Source organism: Apis mellifera, linkage group LG5, assembly GCF_003254395.2.
Source record: "Apis mellifera strain DH4 linkage group LG5, Amel_HAv3.1, whole genome shotgun sequence".
NCBI lineage: Eukaryota > Metazoa > Arthropoda > Insecta > Hymenoptera > Apidae > Apis > Apis mellifera.
In genome coordinates this window covers 2,358,331-2,382,404 of record NC_037642.1, presented here as the reverse complement: position 1 = coordinate 2,382,404, position 24,074 = coordinate 2,358,331, and the positions used below count along the sequence as shown (strand labels likewise).

The following is a 24,074-nucleotide window of genomic DNA, read 5'->3' as shown; positions in this document are numbered from 1 at the left end:
TTCATTTCGCCTTTCCTTTTTTCCGGATATTTGTACTTTTAATATTATATTGAAAAATATTCGAAATATGCTTTTTAATATCATAAATAAACACGTATATTAAATAAATCATTAAGATCATCAATGAATAGATTTTTATATTTAAATCGATTTAAAGCATTTGACTTTCGATATTAAATTTCAAAAATTGAAAATATCAAAAAACTGATATAATCTAATATTATTATGTTAAAATATTTACGAAAGATAAAAACGAAAAGGGAAGATCGTATTGGTAATTTGATTTTCTCTAAAAAAAATTAACAATTTTTAATCATCATAGGATACACGTTACATTATATTTCAATCATCGAATATTAAACAATTTAATCCTCGGAATAGAAAAATATTTTTACACTCCGCGTAATATTTTACATCGATTTTAATATTGGACGCGCTGCACCGTTTCATCCCGTTTCTATTGCGCAAAAATTTTTAACGACAGACCAAATTTTCAACGTCTCTGTCGAGTGGGACATTTCCAAAAGATATTCCTCGCTTTGTGCATGATAGAATTACCTGAGATATTACGTTTTTTTTTTTTCTTTTTTTTTTTTTTAGGTAGAAAGTAGAAAATGCGTTTTCTCCGACGACGTGGTGAAATTTGCAAAACTGTTATTGCTCTGTCAGAAACAGAATTTGTAGAAACGGGCCGTGTTTGTCCCCGAAATTTTTCGAAATATTCTTCCGCTGTCGTGAGCAAAAATTTAGGAGGAACGTAAATATTCCAGATTTCTGAAAATATTCGATGCAGAAATTTATTTCCTGTTAAATTCAATTTCTAACTATAACGAATCCCTTTAAGGAAAAAAAAAAATACGTGACGCATAGTGGATATAAAATTGTAATGTGCACGAAATGAGATTCACGAGAAGAAGTGTAAAATTACGTTTCTCTTAGCCCCTCATAATTAATTTATTTTAAGGATAAAAACGAGCATGTTGAAAATAATGCAAATAAATTTCTTCAACTATTTAGATGTAATTTAATCTTCAAAATAAAAGTGTAAATTTCTTCGTAATTTAGAAGAGAAAGTATCTTCTTCAATCATTAATTTATCAATCTCAAAAACTATTGAAACGTATAATACATCCATCAGAAGTGTAATTATTATTTTGAAAAATAATAATCGATCTAAATTTCAATCAATTTATCACAATATCGTATTCATTGAGAAGAAGAGAAAAATATATCTTGAAAAAGGTTATTGTATCGAGGAATGGACAAAGTTTAAAAACTTATATCTCGAGACGAATCAAATCACGAAAATCGTGCGAGCCAAGATATCCTCGACAATCCATTTCGCATCAACGACTCCTTTGATCCTCGTATCTTTCCTTTATGCTCGAACTATCGCGAATAAGCGATCGAGAAGTCAATCTTGTAAGGAAGAGAGAGATGAAAGGACGAGGAAAGTTTTTCGATCGAATCGCGCGACCAATCGACACGTCCGATTTAATAAATTCCCGGTTGACATGTCGTGAAATTGCGAGTGCATTATGCACAGATTTAGTCACCTTTCTCGTTAGAATCTTTTAGACTTTAATTGCGCGCGCGCGCGGTATTAATTATGAGGGATTAATTAACGCTAATTAAAACTGACGAAGAACAGGGAATGTCGTATTTAACAAGTCTGATGCTAATTTGCCCAAATTTTCAGCCAATTTGTTCTCCTTGTTTCCACAGATTTGAAGATGAAGCAGGTAATTTGGCAAATCAAATTTGCACGATTTATATCCTTAATTAGTATTTTTACTCGTATTTTTAAATGTTATTGAGATATTTACTTTAAAAGAGGTATATAGAGTTCATTTTTCTTTAAACACATAATATTGCAGTTTAGTAGGATTGTTTTATAATCTTTAATACTTGATATATTGATTGATATAAGAATAATTTATAATTTTATATTATAAAATAAAATTTGTAATTTTTCATTTTTAATTCTGGTTAATCGTTGTTGCTTGGCACATTTTATAATTATTGGCTTAATAAACTTTTTCAAATAAAAAATGTAAAACAATAAGATGAATTTTTAAAATTATTCACATATAATTGAGCATATGAATTAATATTTTTTTTAAATGTTCTATTATAAAAATTATATATTTAATTTGTTGGCTGTTGTTTTTCTAAAAAACGAACGAAAATTTTAATAATATTTTACAATATAAAGAAATTAAAATAATTTTGATTCGAACATAAAAAAAAATGATGGTACTATTGTGTGGTATAATCGAGCATGAGGTGATTCTATGAGGAAAAAGAAGTCAAAAGGAAAAAAATACAATTTTTTCATTCCAGGCTTCGTTTTTCGAGAAAATCGAGTTTGAAAATTTTTCTAGTACACGTGCACTTGGTGTTAGCTTCCAATCGAACTTTTCCACCATATCTGCTAACGAAATGTCGATATCCCTCCCCCTCAAATTCAATCTTCTCAGAAACAGAGCCTTAAATGAATAAACTTTATTTTCGATTCATTACTCGATTATCTTTTCGCAAATTAATCAAATGCATATGCAATATATTAATATATTTATGAAATAACATTTTTATATACCAAATTTTTTCTTGAATCAAGCATCTAGAATCATCTAATCTTCAAGAGATGTTCCATCAATATATTGGCACTAAAATGTATATCTTTTATTAAATAAATCATTATTTCTTCTTACAAATACTCTCTTCATCAAGAAATTGAAAAATATAACGATAATTTTATCGATCTTTTTCTTTTTATTCCTCCGTGTAAATATATTCCATTTTATTACCAAAATCAAGATAAAATATAGGCGTAGCAGCAACTATATCGATTTCAATGGTCTCTAGTGTTCCTTTCAACGCGAAAATTCACCCTCGAACATCGTTCACAACCCGTGGCGGGGGCGTTGCATCCTTCAAGACTGCCCTCCCCCAATGCAATATCGTATTTCAAAATCCCTATTTAGCATAAATATCGGAGCAACGGCCAAGGCGAGAGCGGCAACTCCTTCGGGAATTGCACGTTCAAACCCTAGGCGATGGAAGGACAATACGGTGAGGGAAATATCGAAGGAATGGTAGAGTAGAGAGGAATAAAAAATGGAAAGTAAATCTCTGAGAGTGAAATAGAAGATGGAAAAAGGAAATGCGGGAGGAATTTTATTAAGAGTTGGAAAAATGAAACACGTATATTCCGGTTACACTGTCGTTATCTCGTTCTATTTTAAAATAATTATTGTTCGTTATGTCGAATATGTTTTCGAATATTTCTTGACAATTCTTTCTTATCTATTTTGTTTATAGCGATATTTTCCATTGGAAGAAGACTTTTTAGGAAAATTAACTATCTGTCGATGGTGTGGTAATAGCCGTTGCCATAAATTTTGTGGGGGAAGTTTTATGCTGGTTATATTTCAATCATAATTTACGTCAAAAGTATAGAAAGATAAGGAAGATATAAAATAATAGTAAAGTTATGGAAAGAATATAAAATGATGAGCTGATGATATTATCAGTGACTGAATAGTTGAATATTTATATATATATGATTTAAAAAAGAAAAATTAATTTAAAATTGACATAAAATAAAAAATAATTTTTTGTTTAAAAATAATAAATAATAAAAAGATATAAAGAACTGTTACATTGTACGAAATATTCAATATAAGAAAATAGCATTATTGTCTTTAAATTCTAGAGACTGAAAAATATTTATAAAATTTCAAAAATAATCTCTTATTACATTTAAAATTTTTCCTTTATTGAATGTCAAGAAAAAGAAAGAAATCAATATTGTTTCGTGAATTGAACACTTTTATTAATGAAAATGGTACGGAAGAAATGAAACGGAAACGATGAGGAACAGCTCTGTGTCCGATCGAATTTCCTCTAGACGTATAAATATGGCTAGAAGTCATGTACACAGCAGGAGATCCGCCATAGATGTTTCTCTTCCAATGATCAATTCCTATGTCGATATTTTTGTCAGTTGGTCAAATCTTCAGGAAAAATTTCATTAGCCAAGAAAATTTTTCTTATTGTAGAAAAAAAACAAGTTTAAAAATATCATTTGTGTTAAATGAAGGTGTATACATATTTCGTGCAATAATTTTTATTAAAATTAATAATGATTTTTATGATCTTCTATATCTATTAATATTATTCTACTGTACAAAATAATTTCTTAAATATTTTATAATTATATTTCTTCATTAGGATTTTTTTCTGTTTTATGATTACTTTATTTTTAAAGAGAAAATATTCAATATAATTTATAATCTCTACAAAACAAAAAAACTAACTATAACAATATTTCCTATATCATCGTGAATGTATCATATTTTTCCGAAATTATCGATAGTTCCATTTCCATCAATCGTATGTGAAGTCCCAATTAAACCAACAATTTCAAAAAGGAATCCACTATTTTGTAACAATACGAATTGTGAACAATCGCTTTCGTGTTGAAAATTCGAATACTAAAGGATCAGTCATTCAATCTGTATGGAAATGCAATAAAACCGTAAACATATTTGAAACTTCTTTTAATATTCATAGCTTGTAAAAAAAGAATAATCTAGTTCACTATTTTTTGTTTTTAGTAGGGGATAATATGAATATTGTTGAAAACATCTTCTCTATGTTTTTATATAATATTTTTCATTATTTATTTTTAACCATTCTGAATTATGGATGAGTGATCTTATAGATTTATAAATAAGATTGAATAATCAAGAATAATATCACTAATCTTTATGAAAAAAAATTAATTTCTAAATAATATTAATAATTAACTATAATACATCTTGTGACATTTTACAATATTTATAAAAATATCTTTTTTGTTATAAATTCAAATATTTTTTTAATGAATCATGATATATATATATATCAATTATCAATTTTTAAAAAGTTTAAGATTTGAACAATTCAATTCAATATCACTTTTTTGCTTTTGTCATTAAAGTTTTCTAAAAGATACATTTTTTTAGAAAAAAATATTATAATTTCAATATTGCTAAAATATCTACTGATTACTTTCTACCATACTTTCTAAAATTACATTATCAAAATATATTATCGATACTATTTATTAAAAAAAATATTGAATAATTCAAGATAAATAACAAACAATATTTTTCATTTCCATTCCCGTTGTATATCAATTCTAACCTAGCTTTTTTAAATCTCGATATTCTTTCAGTCTTCGTGTCGCAAAGTCGACGCGAAAGTCGGTTCCGTTCCGCTTCACTTCCGTCCCTCACACACGTTCTGTATTTTTTTCTTTTTTCTTTTTTTTTTTTTTTTTTTATACCCTTCGCGCGTGTTTAACGCGTCTCTAAACACGAAAGCACTCGAGACTTTTAATTTTTTAACGTAAGAGCAACGATCATCGTCGCCGAGTGCCAACGTCATTACTACAGTTCAAATAGGAACATCCGTTCTTGAACGTTCTTCCAGAGAATTTCCGGTGAAACGTGGTATTTATATGTACAAACGATAAATTATTTCCTTCCGTTCATACCACAAATCGTTAAATTAACGTTCCACGCGTTCGGAATAATAGGAATTAATTGCTAGTCCAATTAATTTTCATATGCGAATTACATCGATGATCATTGTTAAACGGATTTCGTATAATTAAAATTAATCATATCGCGAAATTATTTACAATTAATGTTTTACATTTTTTAAATAAATTATTAGATTCTTCGTAGAATTTCTAAGCTGGATAATTTTTACAGCTGTTCATTTTTTTTTATTTAAATAAGAAAATCGTTAAACGAATAATTTTTTTTTATGAAATGAACAAAACTTATTTATTTATATTTTAATAATAATGTGATTACTAATTGATATTGAAATATTAATGATTAAAATATAATTACATATAAAGTATAACTTTCAATTAGTTATTAAATATTTAGAAAAAAGAACATAATTTATCATGTTGATAATATAGTTGCACAAAATCTTTTCAAAATAGAAATGACAAAGAAAATATTGATAGAAATATTAAAAATACATTAATGTATTTTATGCATAAAATTTAAGGAAAAAAGCAAAGAATTTTTAAACAAATTTATCATTATCACAAAGTGTTTATATATTACCACAACGAGTTAACTTATCTTCACCATTTGACAGGTTAATGATAAAGAATCTTTTCGAAATAGGAAAGTTCTCTGTTTATAAAGAAACTCGCTTTACTTTATCTCAACGATGGAATGGAGCGCAAAAGTTACCGCAAGAAATTACCCGAAGAGATTTTTAATTTCGAGTTTCCATCGTGAATATCATCGCATCGATTCTTCTCTTCTCGAAACTTTCTTCTCCACGATTTTCGTTAATTATTCAAAGACCCAATACTTGAGAAATAGCCAACTCCCGGAAAATTTTCTCAGAAGAAAGTACAACGAAAACGCCTTCGACCTACCGATATTTTCGATAATAATTTACGCTTTGACAGGTTCGCCGAGTATTAAGTTCGACGTTTGTAAATTATCGACAGATCGAGATCGTAACGAGATTCGAGCGAGAAAGAAAGTAACTTCGCAAGCACTTTTCGTTCGTTCGTGACTCGTCGTGCATTAGTAGAACGCATTCGAAATTATTCTCGATGAAATATCTTAGCAATCTTGAATATTCTTCAAATGACCAATCAGAATGAAACGATAATTTAAATGAATTTAATTTATTTCTCCAACAATTTGTATTTTACTATCAAGAATCTTATTAATTAATAAAAAATTTATTCATTCTTCAAGCAATTGTAAGAAAATTATTAAAATCTTAAAAATTCTGTTATATTTTCATAAATAAATATTATTTTATTTAATATTTAAATCGTGGATATATACCATTTACACAATTGAAATATCATTCTTTACAATTAAAAAAAAAATCTTGTATCGATCCCAGAAGTCTTCCTTTCTATTCATCATCAATATTTTAAAAATCCATGTTCTCCATTATTTCATAAATGCAACAGAACACGGCGTTATTAATTTTTTTCTCTCGAAAGACAATGCAAAAAGCTTATAATAAAATATCGTTTGCAAAATTTCTTTCTCGCGATCAGTTTCAATAAAACCTTACCTCCAACCTCTCCACCAGACAATGCACGTCTAAATCACCTACAGGGAACGGAGGGACAAGATCGCGCGTCCCACAGGGGCTGTAAGAATGGATGCTGATGCATCCCGTTCGCGACTCGAATTCGGAACTTTGTAAAAAGCGCGCGTTTCTTCTGATCGTATCTCAGAATTCCCTCGGTCGGCCATGAAAGGGGGGGCCAGAGGCGAGCATACTCGGGTAAATTACAAATTTCCCAAAGCGGTCGCCGGATGAAATCACAAATTCCAAATGCGGGGCCGTTTGCATTCAACCGGCGACTCTTCGAATCGAGGCGCTCTTATGAATGCTAATTGAAGATTTTCCCGAAGTGCATCGGGGGCTTCTGGTGTTCGTCGACGACCCCTATCAGAAATATCATCATGGCTATAAGTTTCTATGGAAATGTAATCGAACGAAGAGTTTTCACTGGCCGGGTATTGGAGGAATTTATTTATCTGTTGAATTCTATTAAATTTATCTCCATTTTGTATGACAAGATTTATCTCGATACATTGTTTCCATAAATTTTATTTACGGGATATCTGGGCGTAGAAATCGATATTTAATAATTATTGCGTGAAATGTGATATATACGGGGTATTAATATATTTGTGGAATATATTTAAAGAGAAGTTTCTACAAACACGAAAGTTATTTATTTTATTTATATGATTATATATACAATTTAAATTTGGGACAAGTAAAGTGAGAAAGATAGAGATGTGTCACTTTGTGTCTCATTTTCAATTTTATTCTCATACAAAATTTTAGATATTACGTACATGTGTCTTAAAAAATTAATTAAAGAAAAAGAATATAAAGAATGTTCGTTTGATTTAATAAAAACGTTCAGTAATTACACAGTCATTCTATAATTGTTTCCTGATGATAAAAAATTTAATATACAAAAATATACAAAGAGCATATATACAAGAAAACATAAAATATCCAAAGTAAAGGTACACATTATCGCAATCAATAAATTTAATTTTCCTTTTTCAATTTGTCTTAAATCTTTGTAACATACTCCTAATTAATTAAAAATCTTAACAATTGATCCCAGCTTATGGTAAATAAAAAATAAAATAAAACGGATCACGTTTCAATTTTATCATCAAGATTCAAACCATAAAGAAATATTTTCTCGAGAAATTCGCCGCTTAAAAACTTAGCCTTCCCAACGACCTATCGACTTTTTCCAAGGATCTCGAATCGCAAATCGGCAGCATGCAAATGCACCCTTTACGGCCTCCTACTCGTTGAAATAGATGCAACCGCGCTTTCCAAGAGGTGCATTCGAAATCGCGGCTAGGATCGATCCACACCAGAGAATTTCTGACGTCGTTCGACGAAACTTCCATTTTCATTTCATCCTCCCCCCTTCCCCCTCCCCCATTTGTCGTCTCCTCGTACGCCTTCTGCCTGCGAAGTGCTTTTTTTTTCTTTTTCATAAATAATCGGAAGAGAGATCGCAGGATGTTCCTTCAACAGAAATTCGACGTTTATGGAATAGTTCTTATATTCGAGGAGCATATTGATCAGTTGGCGAACCAATTCTTTTATCAATTTTTTTTCTTTCTTTCTTTCTTTATATTTGAATAATTTTCATCTACAATAGGATTATTTTGCATTGTAAAAGAAAGTTATTAAAAATGGGAAACTATATATAATTGGATTATTATCTTAGATTGATAAGCTGCAATTTTTCAAGAAAGAATTTATGATATTATAGCTAAGATAATATAATAGAAGAAATTGATTTTTAATTGTTATTAATAAAACAAAAATGAAAACGCAATTGTTTTCATTTTAATTATCATTTTATCTTGATTTATAGAATCATTCCTTAATCATATCTATATTATGCCCTGTATATTAGCTTTTCTAATAATAAAAGTTTGATTTGGAAATAGATTGTTCTATTATCGTATATTATAATAAGTAAGAAATGTAAATTGTAGATTTTAGATAAAGAATATATCGTTCGTTATATCTTTTTTATTTCTTTCAAAACAATAAATATAAAATAAAATTCAAAAATAATTCTATAATGTTATAGAATTTTATTTAATCAAACGCTACATGTCGTCATCTACGAGCTACCAAAGTAAATAAATTATTCGCGTTGAAATTAATCTCGTTATCGTGAAAAAATCGTTTATCTCCATCCTTTCATTAATACAAGATTCTACTTTCATTTTATTCATTTTACGGGGTTCTCGTTATACACTTCACTCTTTACGAGCTCCATAAAAATAATCTCTATAGGGTAGGAAAGCACGTGAAAGTACATTAAAGGATAAACGTAATAAGATAACGACTACTTTTCGCGAATTAAAGCATCAGCATCGATTTACCACTATATTTACCAGTGATAAAATTTCCAAGCAAATGTGGAATCACCGATATTGCGAATTTAAATATGTAAATATGATGTGAGAAGAAAATAAACGATAAAAATAATAAATATAGACTTTTTCCCATATGCTTAATGATTCATAAATATTTCACTGAATTGACGTAATATTGATGATATTCTAGAATAAATATTAGCAATTTTGATTGATAAACAACTAATAAGGAAATTATACAGAATTTATATTGAATAATATTTCTAAAAATATTTCTTCAAATAGTGATTCATGAATATTTCATTGATTTAATGTAATATTGATAATATCCTTGTATAATAAATAATAGTTGTTATTAAGTTAGATTGATAAATAAATTAATAGGAAAAGAAAATTACACAGAATAATGTTGAATAATATTTGTAAAAATATTTCTTCGAATAATGATTCGTAGTATTTTATTGAATTGACGTAATATTGATAATATTTTTATATAAGAAATATTATTTGTTATTAAGTTTGATTGATAAATAATAGGAAATGAAAATTGTAAAATCGTGGAATATTTCTCTTAGTTATAAAAATAATATTTTCAAAAAAATATACTTTTATATATCTTTATTACTTATCAATTTATTATTATTATTAGTAAATTGGAAAATTACAATTAAAATATTATAAATTTTCATTATATTATTGTATCAATTTAACAAAAAAATGAAAAAATAAAAAATATATAGAATTTTTTATTGTATTTATTATATTTTATTACATTTCTTCTTTTATTTCAATTATATTAGAATAATATTATTATCTATTGGAAAAAATAAAAAAACAAATTCAATAATGGTTAAAGTCACATACAATTTTAATGAATTAAAAGTTTAAATTGTTATCCTGTTATAACTTCACTTGTTTTCAACCACATTGAAACATACTATTAAAGTTTTTTATTCAAATAAAAAGTTACAGCAATTAAATTTTTACGCAATTTTGGAATATCAAAGTTCAATCGTAAATCTGTGACCTTTTACAAACTTTTTAAAATATTGAAATGTAAAAAATCTCAATTTAATCTTCTCTTTAATATAAAAAAATTCAAAGTTACAAAAAATTTGAATATTAAGTTACCATTTAAAATTATTCTAAATTTGGGCATTTTTTATTTGAAAAACAATAAATAAAATAATAAATTACTTTATTATGTTATTATTTTTTTAAAAAATATTTAGTTAATATTATGAAGGATGATTTATTTAAAAAGAAAAATTATTTTATTAATTAAATTCTACATAATTCAGGATATTTTCATTTATATATCTTTAATTTACTGGAATATATAGTGAGACAAAGATAGATAATATCTGGTAGTACAATTATATTTGATTAATGAATAATTAATCCCTAAGGAGTAAATGTTTCACCTAATATTAGGTAGATTACATAAGTGGTAAATATACAGATATAATAATAAATTAATTACTAGATTATCATGTATATTTATAGACTTAATTTGAACAAAGCAATTCATTAATCATAACATTGTATTTAAAATAATAAAATTCTTACATTTGATCCTAAATTAATATATAAATAAATAACATATAGAACACTAATTATGCAATTTTATTATTGAATATTTCATTAAGAAAAAAGAAAAGACTAAATTCTTCTGAAGATAAATCAAACGTGAATAGAAATATACATTTTTTTCTTATAAAAATAAAATCAATAAGAAGTCGTTTTTGTTATTAATCCCTCAATCTTCAAATTTTAATTAGAATATCCGAAAAAGATTGGAACAGTTTCGAATAATATTCGAATCGATTGGAGGCATGCGTGTATTCCTATATTTATCGGGCATGGTAGCCTGACTAAGCCGGAAAATCCAATCGGCCTGTCCGGGTCGTGCATAAAGTTTCAATGCCGCCTCGTCCAATCTCTTGTAAAGCTGGCCGTAATGTATGCGCTTTGCAGCGTATTTAGGCCGCCCAGTGTATCGTTGCCTATAACCGATAACCAACACTATGCATCTCTCTCCCTTCGTTTCTGTGCGCATATACACGCGTATATATGTGCACACTATGCCTAATTGTGTTTCGCGTGCGAATGCTGTGCGTACTACTCCATCTATCGGACGGTCATTTGCATTCTACTTCATCCACTACGCAGTTTACGATGGCTTGTTAATATTAATTGTTTTTCTAATTCATTTCTTCTTTCTTGTTACGAAGAAAAGACGATTCCTTGATATTTTGGGATGTAGGATTAAGAAAAATCAAAAACGATTAGAATTAGAATTTCTATTATTCGAATATTGACAATTATAATATTAATTCTGAGTGATCAGTAGTTTACATTTATTAAAAAATGGTGAAGTAAACTAAGTAACGTCATTTAATAGACCTATGATTTGATTAAATATTAAAAATAGTTTTAAAATGAGTTAAATTAAAAGTATCTCACATAATCTTTTACCATTCAAATGGTATAAAGGTCGTTCAATCTAATGTTGCCATTTTCTCCAGATAATTCCAATTAAGAAAATTGAAATGCCAGATGTTGCACAACTTCATCAAAACTGGATCAGATGTAGGTATATATCGGGAGCGTAGCAAAGGGAATAAGGGAGCAAGGTAGCGTCTAAAACAGCACTTTTGGTTATTGTCAAGTGAGAGCACGTCTGTTCGAAAGCATCATGGTCCTCCAATAAAGCAGAATACCCATACTTGCTCCTCAGATCAGCCTATTAAATGGATGGCGAGTGCCAGCAATATTGAGTTACGTGGCAATACCCTAAATTGCTTGACCGACCAGCACCGCCATAACCTCCACACGGCCTTCACTTGGTTGCTTGTCGCTGGCATCGATCGCACGATAATTACTACGCTACTGAGTGCATGACATCCTTCGCTTGTTGCCCGCGAGAAACTGTAACTGACAAAGATCCTTGCCTTGGGCCATGAGTCCGGTCCACAGTGGAAATTCGCGGAGTGGATCGAAGGAGGTAACGTGGAAATTTATGGCGATAATTTCTGTTTTGTCGAGATTCGTCTTTGTTCCAACTTCGCTTTTCGAAGCGTGGGGCGGCATAGATGGCGCTCTTGAATTGGCGGACTTTGACAGCAAATTAATGACGGTGTGCGATAAAACGTTGAATCGGTGACTAACAATCTTTATTGGGAAGAAATGTTTTGTTTGAAGTTTTAATATCATTTGATTAATTTTTGTAATATTGTTTTTTAATTTACTGTCCGATATTCAAATACAATTAAGATATATGCCATCTTGGATCAAAGAAATAGATAAATGAACATATTATCTTTTAACTTGATTAACTTAAGTCTGATTAATGAATTTTTAAAGAAAAAAATATGTATTTCTCATATATCTATATATCATAATTTTTCAATTAGTAAATATTGAAAACTAAAAACTAAGATTAATCTAATTGAAGAGTCTTAGTTGAAAAGATTATCGTGATACACGTGGAATATGTGAAATACATTTAATCAATAATGTTTGAAAGGCTTTGAGATCGTTGCAACGATATATCTTCTAAACTTCCAGTCGACGTTCTTTGAACGCCACAAATTACTTCATTAACCGAGATACAAATTCTAGTTCATCTCGAAAGATAATTTCAGTTTTGAAACGATGTGGATTACATTTACTTTGACTAGGGAAATTTAATAACTTTCAAGATGTGAGAAAAATGTCGGCGGCATAGAAAGATGAAAAGAATTAATCAAATAAAGTTTATTTTCTTCTTCGTAAAATAATGAATATCAGAAACTTTAGCGATAATAACTTATTACCTATTTGAAGATAAATATTATAGGATTAATGAAATTTTAATATTCAATCCTTGTTTCCTATTAAAGATATTAAAGATATTTTTAATATAATGGATGAACTCTAGAAAAGTTTGTGTCCTCAATGTTTCTGCTCTCTGGAAAACTAATTTATGAATCTTGTAATTATTTTCACGACAAAGTATTTTAAAGAAAAAAAATTTTGCTGTAATTATTGTTTAAGAACATTGCGATTCTTTAATAAAATAAAATGATTAAAATGATTTTTAATTTCATAAAAAATGTTTAAAAAATTTAAACATAGTTCGTTATGTATATAGTTTATGAAAAATACGATATAATTATTAGACAATAAATTATAAATATAATAAGATATTCAAGATATAATATAATTTAATATATACTTATTTAACTTACTTATATATTTGCAATATTTGCAATATACAGGGATATAAAAATCATAATAAAAATGTTATGAAGTATAACAATGAAGTATAAAATTTTTATTATTATTATTATATAATTATGAAATTATTGTGATAAAATAAAATTATTTTATTTTCTTTGAGATAAAAGAAAAATATTTCACATTATATAAAATATTCACATTATATAAAATATTCACAGTTGACACATTATAGTATATATTATTATTAATTCAATCCACAACCAGTCATGACTTAAGATTGTAAACTTCTATGCAAAAATCTAAGAATCTATAACTTATATTCATTATGTATATATATATAACTTATCTATTTTGTATAAAATTATATAATTCCATATCACAATCTAATCACAATGTTATTTATCAATGAAATATCTTAACTAAATAATCTATTCTTTTCATTTCACTTAATAACAAATAATTTGACATTCAATTTTCTCGAAGAGAGAAAAAAATCCTGTACGAAAAATTCCACACTTTTGATTTATTTTCACGCAAGAAATCACTCTCTTTCGATTCGCTTCACCCCCTGATTTTCGATACACCCTGCGCATATGCGTTGACGAGCGGTAAACAGGGCATAGTTCATGTTCGAAATTACAATGCCAGCCATATGGCCGTGATCTGTGAAGGGGTCGCGTTGACTAACGGCCGATAGAGACCTATCCTGGACCGGCCATTGGGTCAGCCAGTTTAATTGAATCGTAAATTGACATCAAACAACGATGCCGTGGAATTCGTCGGGCAACGTTTATCCGTGTTTATCGGCAAATTGGAAGAGTTCCTTCGGAAGACACGTGCACACGGGGGCTCTAATCACGATGCCCGCAGTTCCGTGGCAACGTTTAGCGAAATTTCGGTGAACTTACACGCGCCGCTGGCAAATTTCAACGGGGCACAGCCGATTCGGCCGAGTTACATCCCGCTTCGGGGGCGAGAATTTGATTATAACTCGGAGAATGCTTATCGTTTGATCGAATCGAAACTGAAACAACTTGCAAATTATTCGAGAATTGAATTCTCTGTATCGTGGCTCGATTTGGATTCGAATTTGCGGATAAGGGTGGCGCAAAATGAACGAATTTGTGCAACAAAGTGAGAAAACATTTGTGATTATCTACGTTTTTGCTTGTGAATCATTGGGAGATCCCAATCCCAAGGAAGTTGAAGAGAAAGATTTTTTAATGAGATTTCAGGAGAAAGAATAATACGATTCGAATCATTTATGAATTCTTTGTTTCATTTAGATTATATGATTCTAATAGAATTAGAATTAATATAGATAAAGTGATAAAATAATAGAGTAACTGTTATTGAAAGTAAAAAGAATATAATGATTGATTAATTTCTCTGAAATAAAAGTTTATATTGTTTCGATAATATTATTTTAAAAAATGAAGCACTTGAATATAAATAAAATTTATTAAAAATTTCAAAATCCTTCATCATTTATTGAGAAACACAATTGTTATCTTCATTATATTAAAAATATATAAGCAAACAATATTTCATATGTTTAAATAGAATTAAGATAGGAGAATCAAAAGTGTGTTATAAATTATTTTAAAAAACGTATACAAAATAAATTTGTATTATAAAATTCAAGTTTCGATACCTTTACAAGCATTGTCAATGAAAATACATTTCATTTTCTATAATTTTCAATTTTCTTAACAATTTCTCTTCTCATACGTAATATGAAAATATTGTTGTGGAATTAAATCTGTAAATATAGAAAGAAAGATAATAAAACAATAATAATAAAATAATAAAACAAATTATTCGTTAATCTCTTCAAGGAGAGACACTTCATTGTATCTTATCTTTTACATTAGCAATAAACATCTGATCGTAGTTTGATAATTTTTCAATTTAATTTTTCTTTGAAGTGAGAAATAACTTGAAGAATTCAAATACTAAATTTTTAATACAAAATATCCTTCAAAAATTATAAAAAAAGAAAAGAATAAAATTGTCTCACGAATAAATGGATATCCGCGTAAACCTTTATAATAAGACGATTCTCTTTTCTCACCCCTGAACGAAGAGCATCCTTTGAAGGCAATTTGGTAGATTTATTAGCAACTGCTGTCGATACTTACATCGCACTACTAATTTACAAAGTTCAGTGCATTGTGCGCGAGGACAATTAAGCTTAATGGCTTTGAGTCCGGTAAGATAGTCGCAAAGAACAATGCGCCGATATCGAGCTTTCATTGTCCCTGGATGAGGACAATCCCAGGGCCAACTAATAATTAAAATAGTTCCTGTGTAACTTTCAGACCAAGTTTCGTTCGACTTTCACGAGTACACTCTTCCGTTTTACAAGGCTGGATTCTTATTAATGACTTTGTCTTAATCTCAATCCCTTTTTATTTAACGGTGATTAAAAAGTCTGGCAAGAAAGTAAGGATGAGAGAATTGAAGAGAATATCGAAATTGAAAATATTTATCAAACAATTGATTCTTATTGGAAATGGAAAATTGTGAAATAGTTTAATTAATCAGCGTCTTTTTTAAAATTGGATAGGGATAATTTTGGATTCTAGATTTATAATATTAAAATTTCAATCAAGAAAGGAGTAAGTTTTACGTTAAATTTATTATTGAGAAAAATATGTTGAATATTATTAGAAAGTTAAAACATGTCTTTACTATAATTGGAAAGAACATTAAAAAAGAACAAGTAGAAATAAACAGTCAAACTTCTATATCTATATTTATTTATCCATGTATAATAATTTCCATTTTGATATATTTATTGTTTTTCAATATTGTTGTTCTAATCAATTTAGATATTTTTAAAAAATTTATTTATTATATTCCAATATCTCATATTCTTACCAAAAAAAATCAAATTTTTCATGTGTTCACAATGATGATCTTTATTATGAAATTTTACTTTCAGGATAATATAACATTATATATATCTGGAAAATAACAAAGTGCAAATTCATATATTATTATTGAAATAATTGCAATTTATGGAGAACATTTATTAATATAATTAAATCAAATAAGTACACGATTTAACTCGGTATTCAAGCACCGTATGATAATTGTTTATCTGCTTTTCATCCCTCGCATTCAACCACATATTACACATCATATTTACATTCGTTTGCTCATCTACGATCAATTCTAATTTATCATTCCTGCATACAATAAATTCAAAAAATTGTCAAGGCAATCTAATATTTAATAACACAAAAGTTGAAGAATTATATAATCAAATGAAAAAAATCAAAGTAATAATTCTTTCTCTCGTACGAAACTTCCTCATACGTAATATTTCGATTATCATTATTTGAAAATGGAATTTGAAATTTTCGAATCCAATTGTTTTCCATTTTATTCCATTCCTTTTTTATTCAAAATTATTTTCGATTTAATTTCGAATAAAAGCAGCTCGTCCGTAATTTCCGATAAATTCTAAAAAAAAAAAATCCTCCGCTCTCTTCAACAGCCGAAACGCAGCTTGGCAAACAGAGCATTTTGGAATTTCGGACGCTCCACGTCGGTGGCTACTTGCACGCAGGGGAGGAAATCCCGCATTTCGTCGGCCAGCTCCAGCAAATCTGGTTCAACGGTTACCCGTACCTGGAAATAGCGCGTAGCTCCGGAAATCATCAGGCATCTCATCAAGGTGTAACGCCGATTATTAGAGTCACAGGGAAATTCGGGAAGCGGAACCATCCAGTGCATCATCCTGTGACTTTCACATCAAAGCACACATTCGTCGGTTTACCTGTGTTGAAAGCGTACGTGGAAACGAACATCTATTTCCAGGTAAAATTTTTGTAAAAGTTAAAATTTGATTACGTGAAATCTTTGATACAGGGAAAATTGTTTGGATATGTTTCAAAAGAGTTTTATTATTAATAGAATTTATTTTCTTAATCGTAAATTTTAATAGAATTAGATATGATATAATAGATTTCTTTATCTGATTTCTTTATCTAATCGATTAAGAGTAATTTTAGAAAGAGATCGTGATTTCTCTTTACATGTATTTTTTCTTAGATTGCTAGTGTTTATATGTTTATGAAAAATATAAATATAATCTGTAATATAAAAGAGACACGAAATGTATAGTTAAGAAAATGAAACAGAATCTTTATTTTTCTGGTTATGCAATAATAGTTATGCAATATATTTATGCAAATTTAATTTTGTATGAGGAACAGTTGAATTAACCGGCCAATCATTTATCTAATCAACAGTCGGTTCTATAAAGGCCAGTTGAGAGGGAGTCTATTGTAACATTAAATCACTTGGTAGAAACATGTGACGATATACTCGTACATAGGAAACGGAACATCGGGGTATAATTCTTGTTGGACAGGGCTTACACCCGGAAGCTTCGAATAGAAACTAGAAACAACTGCTTCATAGTAAATTCACACAACTTTTCCCACAATCGTAAAACAAGTATACTTTCGATGTAGAAATATTCTAGCAATGTAGGCATCGTGGAACAGATACGTGTTATCAATCGATAAGTATTTGAATTTTTTTCATTTGCTTTAATCAACTTTACAATAATAAATATAGTGTATGATACATTTCTATTTATAAATCATTTAAATAGATTACGAATAAACATTGATGTAATATGATATACATAATTAAAATATAGTTTGATATAAATCCATTAAGCAAGAAATAACAATTACAATGATATTGGGAAAAATAAAAAAGCAAATATTATATTAAAGTATACAATTTTAATTCGCACAAACATTAAACAAATTTTCTCAACTTTTAAAGAAAAATTTACGTATTTGTGTTAATACTATTTTCTTATGATTTTTACAATCAAATAAAGAAACTATTACAAAAAGGAAAAAAGTATTAAACAAATTAAGTATTAAAAGAAAAAATTTATAAATTAACATTAACTATTAATATATTAATGAAAAGTTGACAAGTTTCTTGTAACTTATAAACATTGAAATATAAGTTCAAACACTCGAATCTCGAATCTGGATCTTTGGAAAATTCAAACGTTCTGTGAAGTGCCCTATAAATATTCCGACAAAGTCGGTTCGGTCCACATCGGAAAATTCGCATCACAGGGGCCACAGAGGAAATGAAATGTCAACGGTGACGCGTCCCCACAAAAGGTTAGCCCAATTAGACCTTCCCCACCCTTGCTCACGACTCGATGCACAAACTACGGATTAATCGTGGCACGTGTCACGGTGCCGCACGTAAAAACCCAATCATGCCTCGTTCTTCCATGCCAAGTGACAGACAACCTTCTCTGCCTGTCACCTTCGTAATTACACCGGCCAGTAATTGACGGATTTCTGCTTTTTCCGCTGCCTTTCATAGCCGACTTCCGGTCGCCTATCCCAGACCACACTTCCTCTCTCGTCCAAGCTTTGATTCTCGTGGAAAGAGCGTGATCAGTTTTCGTAATCGGAACGAGGTTAAGTGGCGTACAATCACGATAAAAACAGCTATCTCGAGTATGATCGAAAGTAAAAATCAAAAGATGATTGAAAGATTATGGATTAATTTTTTATTCGACGAATTATAAACATTGAATTTTCCTAATACACATATATTTATTGATTCGTGTTTACTTACTTTATTATCATTGACGCACAATAATACGGAAAGTGATAAAGTTCTCCGGATACTAATAACAGTTATCGATATTTAAAATTGTACAAATAAAAGTTAACTTGTAAACTACTTAAGATAAATTTATTTTTAAGATTCTCTATCAGTTTTATAAAAAAAAAGACATTATTGTCTACATTGTTGTCTACAAGCTTTCAAAAAAATTTGATAAGTGGATCGATTGTAGATATTTTCTACAAAACTAGTATGATATATAAAATTTATATATTTTCTTTTGCCATTAACATATTTCTTTCATCTTCCAGTTCAAAACTCGCGAGGCAAATGGTTTAATTCTGTACAACGCCGGTCGTGAACGTGATTTCATCGCGGTCGAGTTAGTAAATGGGCATATTCACTATGTGTTCGACCTCGGTGATGGCCCGGTCAGGATCAGAGACACTTCGAGATCCAAGCTGAATGATGGAAAGTGGCACGCGGTCAGCATCGGAAGGCCAGCTCCAAAAAGACATACTCTTGCAGTTGACGACCACGTCACCGCTGTGAATAGCCAGGGTAGCAACGAGAATCTTGACCTGGATGGAATTTTGTATATCGGTGAGTGATAAAGATTCCCTTTTCTATGCTATCGAATATTCAAATATTCCAATATCGCAAAAATACTTTGGTATTTAAGATTAATAAGGGATCAATGATGGAGAGAATAAGATGAATTATATTTTGTTTCAATAAATTTATATCATAGATATTGAATTCTTCAACAACTATCATGAATTTTGCAAGTTATATACAACGCTAAGTGAACAAGATTGAACAAATTAGATTAAACACGAGTATGAAAACCGTAATTAATTTTACACAATGAAATAGCAATTTATTAGTTTGTACAAGGGTTTGTACACTCTCGTTCGTGTAATAAATAGTGGTAATATTTACCAGTGTATTAGAATCATGAATACAGTGAGTATTCAGAAAATATTTGCACATCATTATATTTATCATAGCATGTAAATAACAATTAATTTAATATACATCATGACTTTCACATAATATAGATATAGACAAAATAAAATGAAATATGTTTAGTATGAAATATGATTAGTATGTGTCGTTTAAAAATAAAACTTTTCTTTAATTATATAAATTGAACACTCTGAAAATAAATTGGTAAATAAAAGTAAATATATATATATGCAGATATGCTCTTTATAATCTATAAATATAAATAAATGCTTCGATCAATTTTAATTAATAATTCATATTACGCGATTTTCCTATAATATCATTCGATTTTGTACATATTATAAATTATTCAACGAAACAAATTTATATTTCGATCAACTTTTTCCCACAGATTCCTTCAATTTTAATTTAAATTAAAATGAAGTTTAAATTATATTCTTTAACGTCATCTCCAATCGATTTTAAATCGAAATTTTACGTATAATTCTTATTAGAATTGCTCTAATCTATTATTTACTTTCCAATAATTCTTGCAACACAATCTTTAGAAATTTTTATCGTACGTAATATATTCTTACGTAATGTAAACAATTTTAATCGACTTATCTGAATTCACTTCGTTAAATTTTCTCACGAAAAACAACAAACATCTCAATACTTATAAACGTCTATCTTCGGATTTTTATATATCACTCTAACTCTACACGCACATATTATTCACGCACTTGAACAATATTTATCTTACTTTTATGCCACGTGCATAAAATAACAGGGAAAAGTAAAGAAAAACTGGCGCGATATTACGTCATAAAACACAAGGAATTTAATCTATAGCTATTCGCTTCAAATATAAAACGGTCGATACATTTATTCGAGCCAAGAAACCGTTGCTCCGTTGAAATATATTTAACCTTCGACGAGGGTAAAAGCGTATCACGATACTTCTTCGAAGGCGAGATATTACTTTATGAATCACGGTGAATTTCGAAAATCCCCGGGAACGATAAATCGCGGCCAGCCAGAAGCGTGGAGAGATTGGGGGGAGGGGATGGGTGCGATACATCCGGGCAGTGAGATAAAAACCGAAAGTTGAAAATCGATGAGCATCCTCCCCCGTAATATCACGCAAGAATGAAAACATCGATCAGATATATATCAGGTTTATAAAAATACTGATACCGATAGTGATGCGAGTTGGTGATATTTTCAAAAAAAAAAAAAAAAAAAAATCGCTTTATCGCGTCTCATTACGTCAGTGATTGGCACTGGTTCTTGGAATCAAGTCTGGAAATATTGAATCTGAATCGCAAATTATCAACATGTTTGAGTTTGTTTTAAAAGGGAAAGAAACGTGTTCGAGCACGTTGCTTCCTTTCCATTTTTGCAGAAAGAAGGAAGGATGAAATTTAACCCCTTTTCTTGGGGTATCGGTATCAGATTTTAATTAAAATATATAAATAATCGGGTAATTAAGAAGAATTTATGGTTTTTCTTCTATGGCGGGAAAGAAACATGCAAGCAATAGGAAAGAAATCTTTATTTTAAAATAGAAAGTTAAAATAGTCTTGTATGTGCTTAACAAGGAAAATATAAATGCGATAGATTATTCGAGCATTTGTTATTTAGATCGATAAAAAAACAAATATTTAATATATTCTATACAAGAATAAAATAAATTACATAGGTTTAATTACATAGAATTGAAAAAATGATGAGTATAAATTTGATCGAAAATATGACAAATGATAACAAGTGAAGAAATCATTGAAAGAATTATACAGATTTAACGAAAATAGAGATGATTTGGATAATGATCATGTTTTTATATAATTTTTATATTCCATATTTAGAAGTATTCATGACAACGAAAACAATTTTTAACTGATATGAAATACAAGAGAAAAGTAATACTGAAGTAATACAAATATTAAAAAAATATATTATAATTTATAATTTATAAATATCGAAGTTTTAATTAAGGAAATGAATAATTTTCTTACTTTCAATTTTAAAGATGATTGTTTAAATTTAACAAGAATATATATACAATGATTTAAAAGCAGAATTTCAATATATTTACAAATTTTATAATAATCTTTTTTTAGAAAGTTGTTAAATTTATTATATAATTGAAAAGAGTAAATTTATATAAATATACATAATTTTAATTGAAATTTTCAATAAGCTTAATTTTAAATTTCAACAATCATTTGTAGCTGTCTATAGAATAGTGTTCCTCGGATTTTATAAATAATTCTTTACTTTATCATAAATTTTTATATCATAAAAGAAACAAAAGTTTCTTGATTTCAGAGATTTTTTTAAGAATCTTTCGTAATGAAAAATCACATTCAACTCTATATCCTTGAAAGTCTGATCAATTGCAGCTGTTCTCCAATGTTCATGTGAAACTGAAATGTGATAAAAATGTGATAAAAATGTAATGATAACAAGCAATTTCAATATTTGCATAAAGAAGCGAATAAAATTATTATTTTAAAGAAAGAAATATTTATTCTATATTTTCATGATTGAATTGAGTTCAATGAAATAATGAGTACAGTATTCGAATACTACTACACGTATTATTTCATTGTGATATTTAATAATTTAAAAAGAAATTTTTTATAAAAATTTTCGATGTGAATAATATAAAAATAATATAAAGATAAAAAAATATTAAATGCAGAAAACTCACTGAAAGATCTGTCTACACTTTCCGAAATGATCTAATTTTTGATTCTTGGGACATTCATTCATATTGCTAATAATCCTTTTAGAAGATAATTTATTTTTTTCGTTTTTGTGATGTCTTTCATTGATGTCTTTCTTCAAGTTTTTTTCGATATTATTTTTCACTATGTAGTCATTAATGTTTCCATTCTTCAACTCTGTGTTGTCATCATACGTAATTATGTATTCTATTGTACCCATATTTTTTTTATCCTTCAAGTCTTTTAACAATTCGAGCTTAATTTCCGGAGGTTTCAACTCTGATGACACAATTCTCAACTCATCAGGTAATTTGTCCAACTCATCGTTGACCATAAATCTTGCCAATGTTATTGGCAATTGAACAATGAGAATAACAAAGAAACCACTTGTTAAAAGTAACATATTGCTCGATCAATTTTAATAAATCTAAATTCGATATTTTCGCCAATTATTCGAATTACTATTATAACAAATTATAAAATTATTAATATGATCACTTCAATTATTTAAAATCGCGTGTAGACAAGTAAAATATCGACGAAACACTGTTGAGACAGAGATTGAAATAAAAATAAAATAAATCTTTATTTTATGATCACTGTCAAATAACGAACGATCCTGGAAATTTAACGAACAACATATCCGGTATGAATAACCACAATATTCCGCTACAGATTAGATTTATATACGTTATTCGAGCCAAGGAACGTTTTCCATCGTGTCGTCATTTCAATGATAAGACGATAATGCGATAATACAGTAATAAGTGCGGGTTATAAAAGAATCAAAAAATCGCAATTCCGATCAATCTGAATGCAATATTTAATGTAATAATTTTTGGAATTATGACATTATAATTTTCATATTAGAATTTTTGTTATCTTTTCGAATTGATTAGTATGATGAATTCAAATACAGAAAAGAGATTAACAAGTGAATATAAAATTATCAATTGATAATGGGATTTCACAGATTTTTTTCATGTAAATCAAAAGCATATATCGTAGAATTGATTGAAAAAAATAAAAATATAAATTAAAAATATTATTTCAA

The 24,074-nt window shown here is 28.5% G+C and overlaps 2 protein-coding genes across 2 annotated transcripts in view; one reads left to right on the top strand and one right to left on the bottom strand.

The window, feature by feature from the left end:
• Nrx-1 (neurexin 1) overlaps positions 1-24,074 on the top strand; it is a gene marked incomplete at its 3' end in the record, with an annotated part of 337,998 nt that overhangs the window by 304,877 nt on the left and 9,047 nt on the right. The window contains 6 exon segments of the mRNA NM_001145740.1: positions 17,218-17,540; positions 19,649-19,904; positions 19,906-19,913; positions 19,916-19,925; positions 19,927-19,934; positions 19,937-19,940. Of these exon segments, the coding sequence (NP_001139212.1) occupies positions 17,218-17,540; positions 19,649-19,904; positions 19,906-19,913; positions 19,916-19,925; positions 19,927-19,934; positions 19,937-19,940 (609 nt within the window).
• On the bottom strand, positions 21,828-23,842 carry LOC102655788. Its single transcript, XM_006557892.3, has 2 exons — positions 23,005-23,842; positions 21,828-22,717 (listed from the first exon to the last, which is right to left on the bottom strand). Exons 1-2 carry the CDS (start codon positions 23,421-23,423, stop codon positions 22,708-22,710), a joined length of 429 nt encoding a protein of 142 aa, XP_006557955.1. The 5' UTR covers positions 23,424-23,842; the 3' UTR covers positions 21,828-22,707.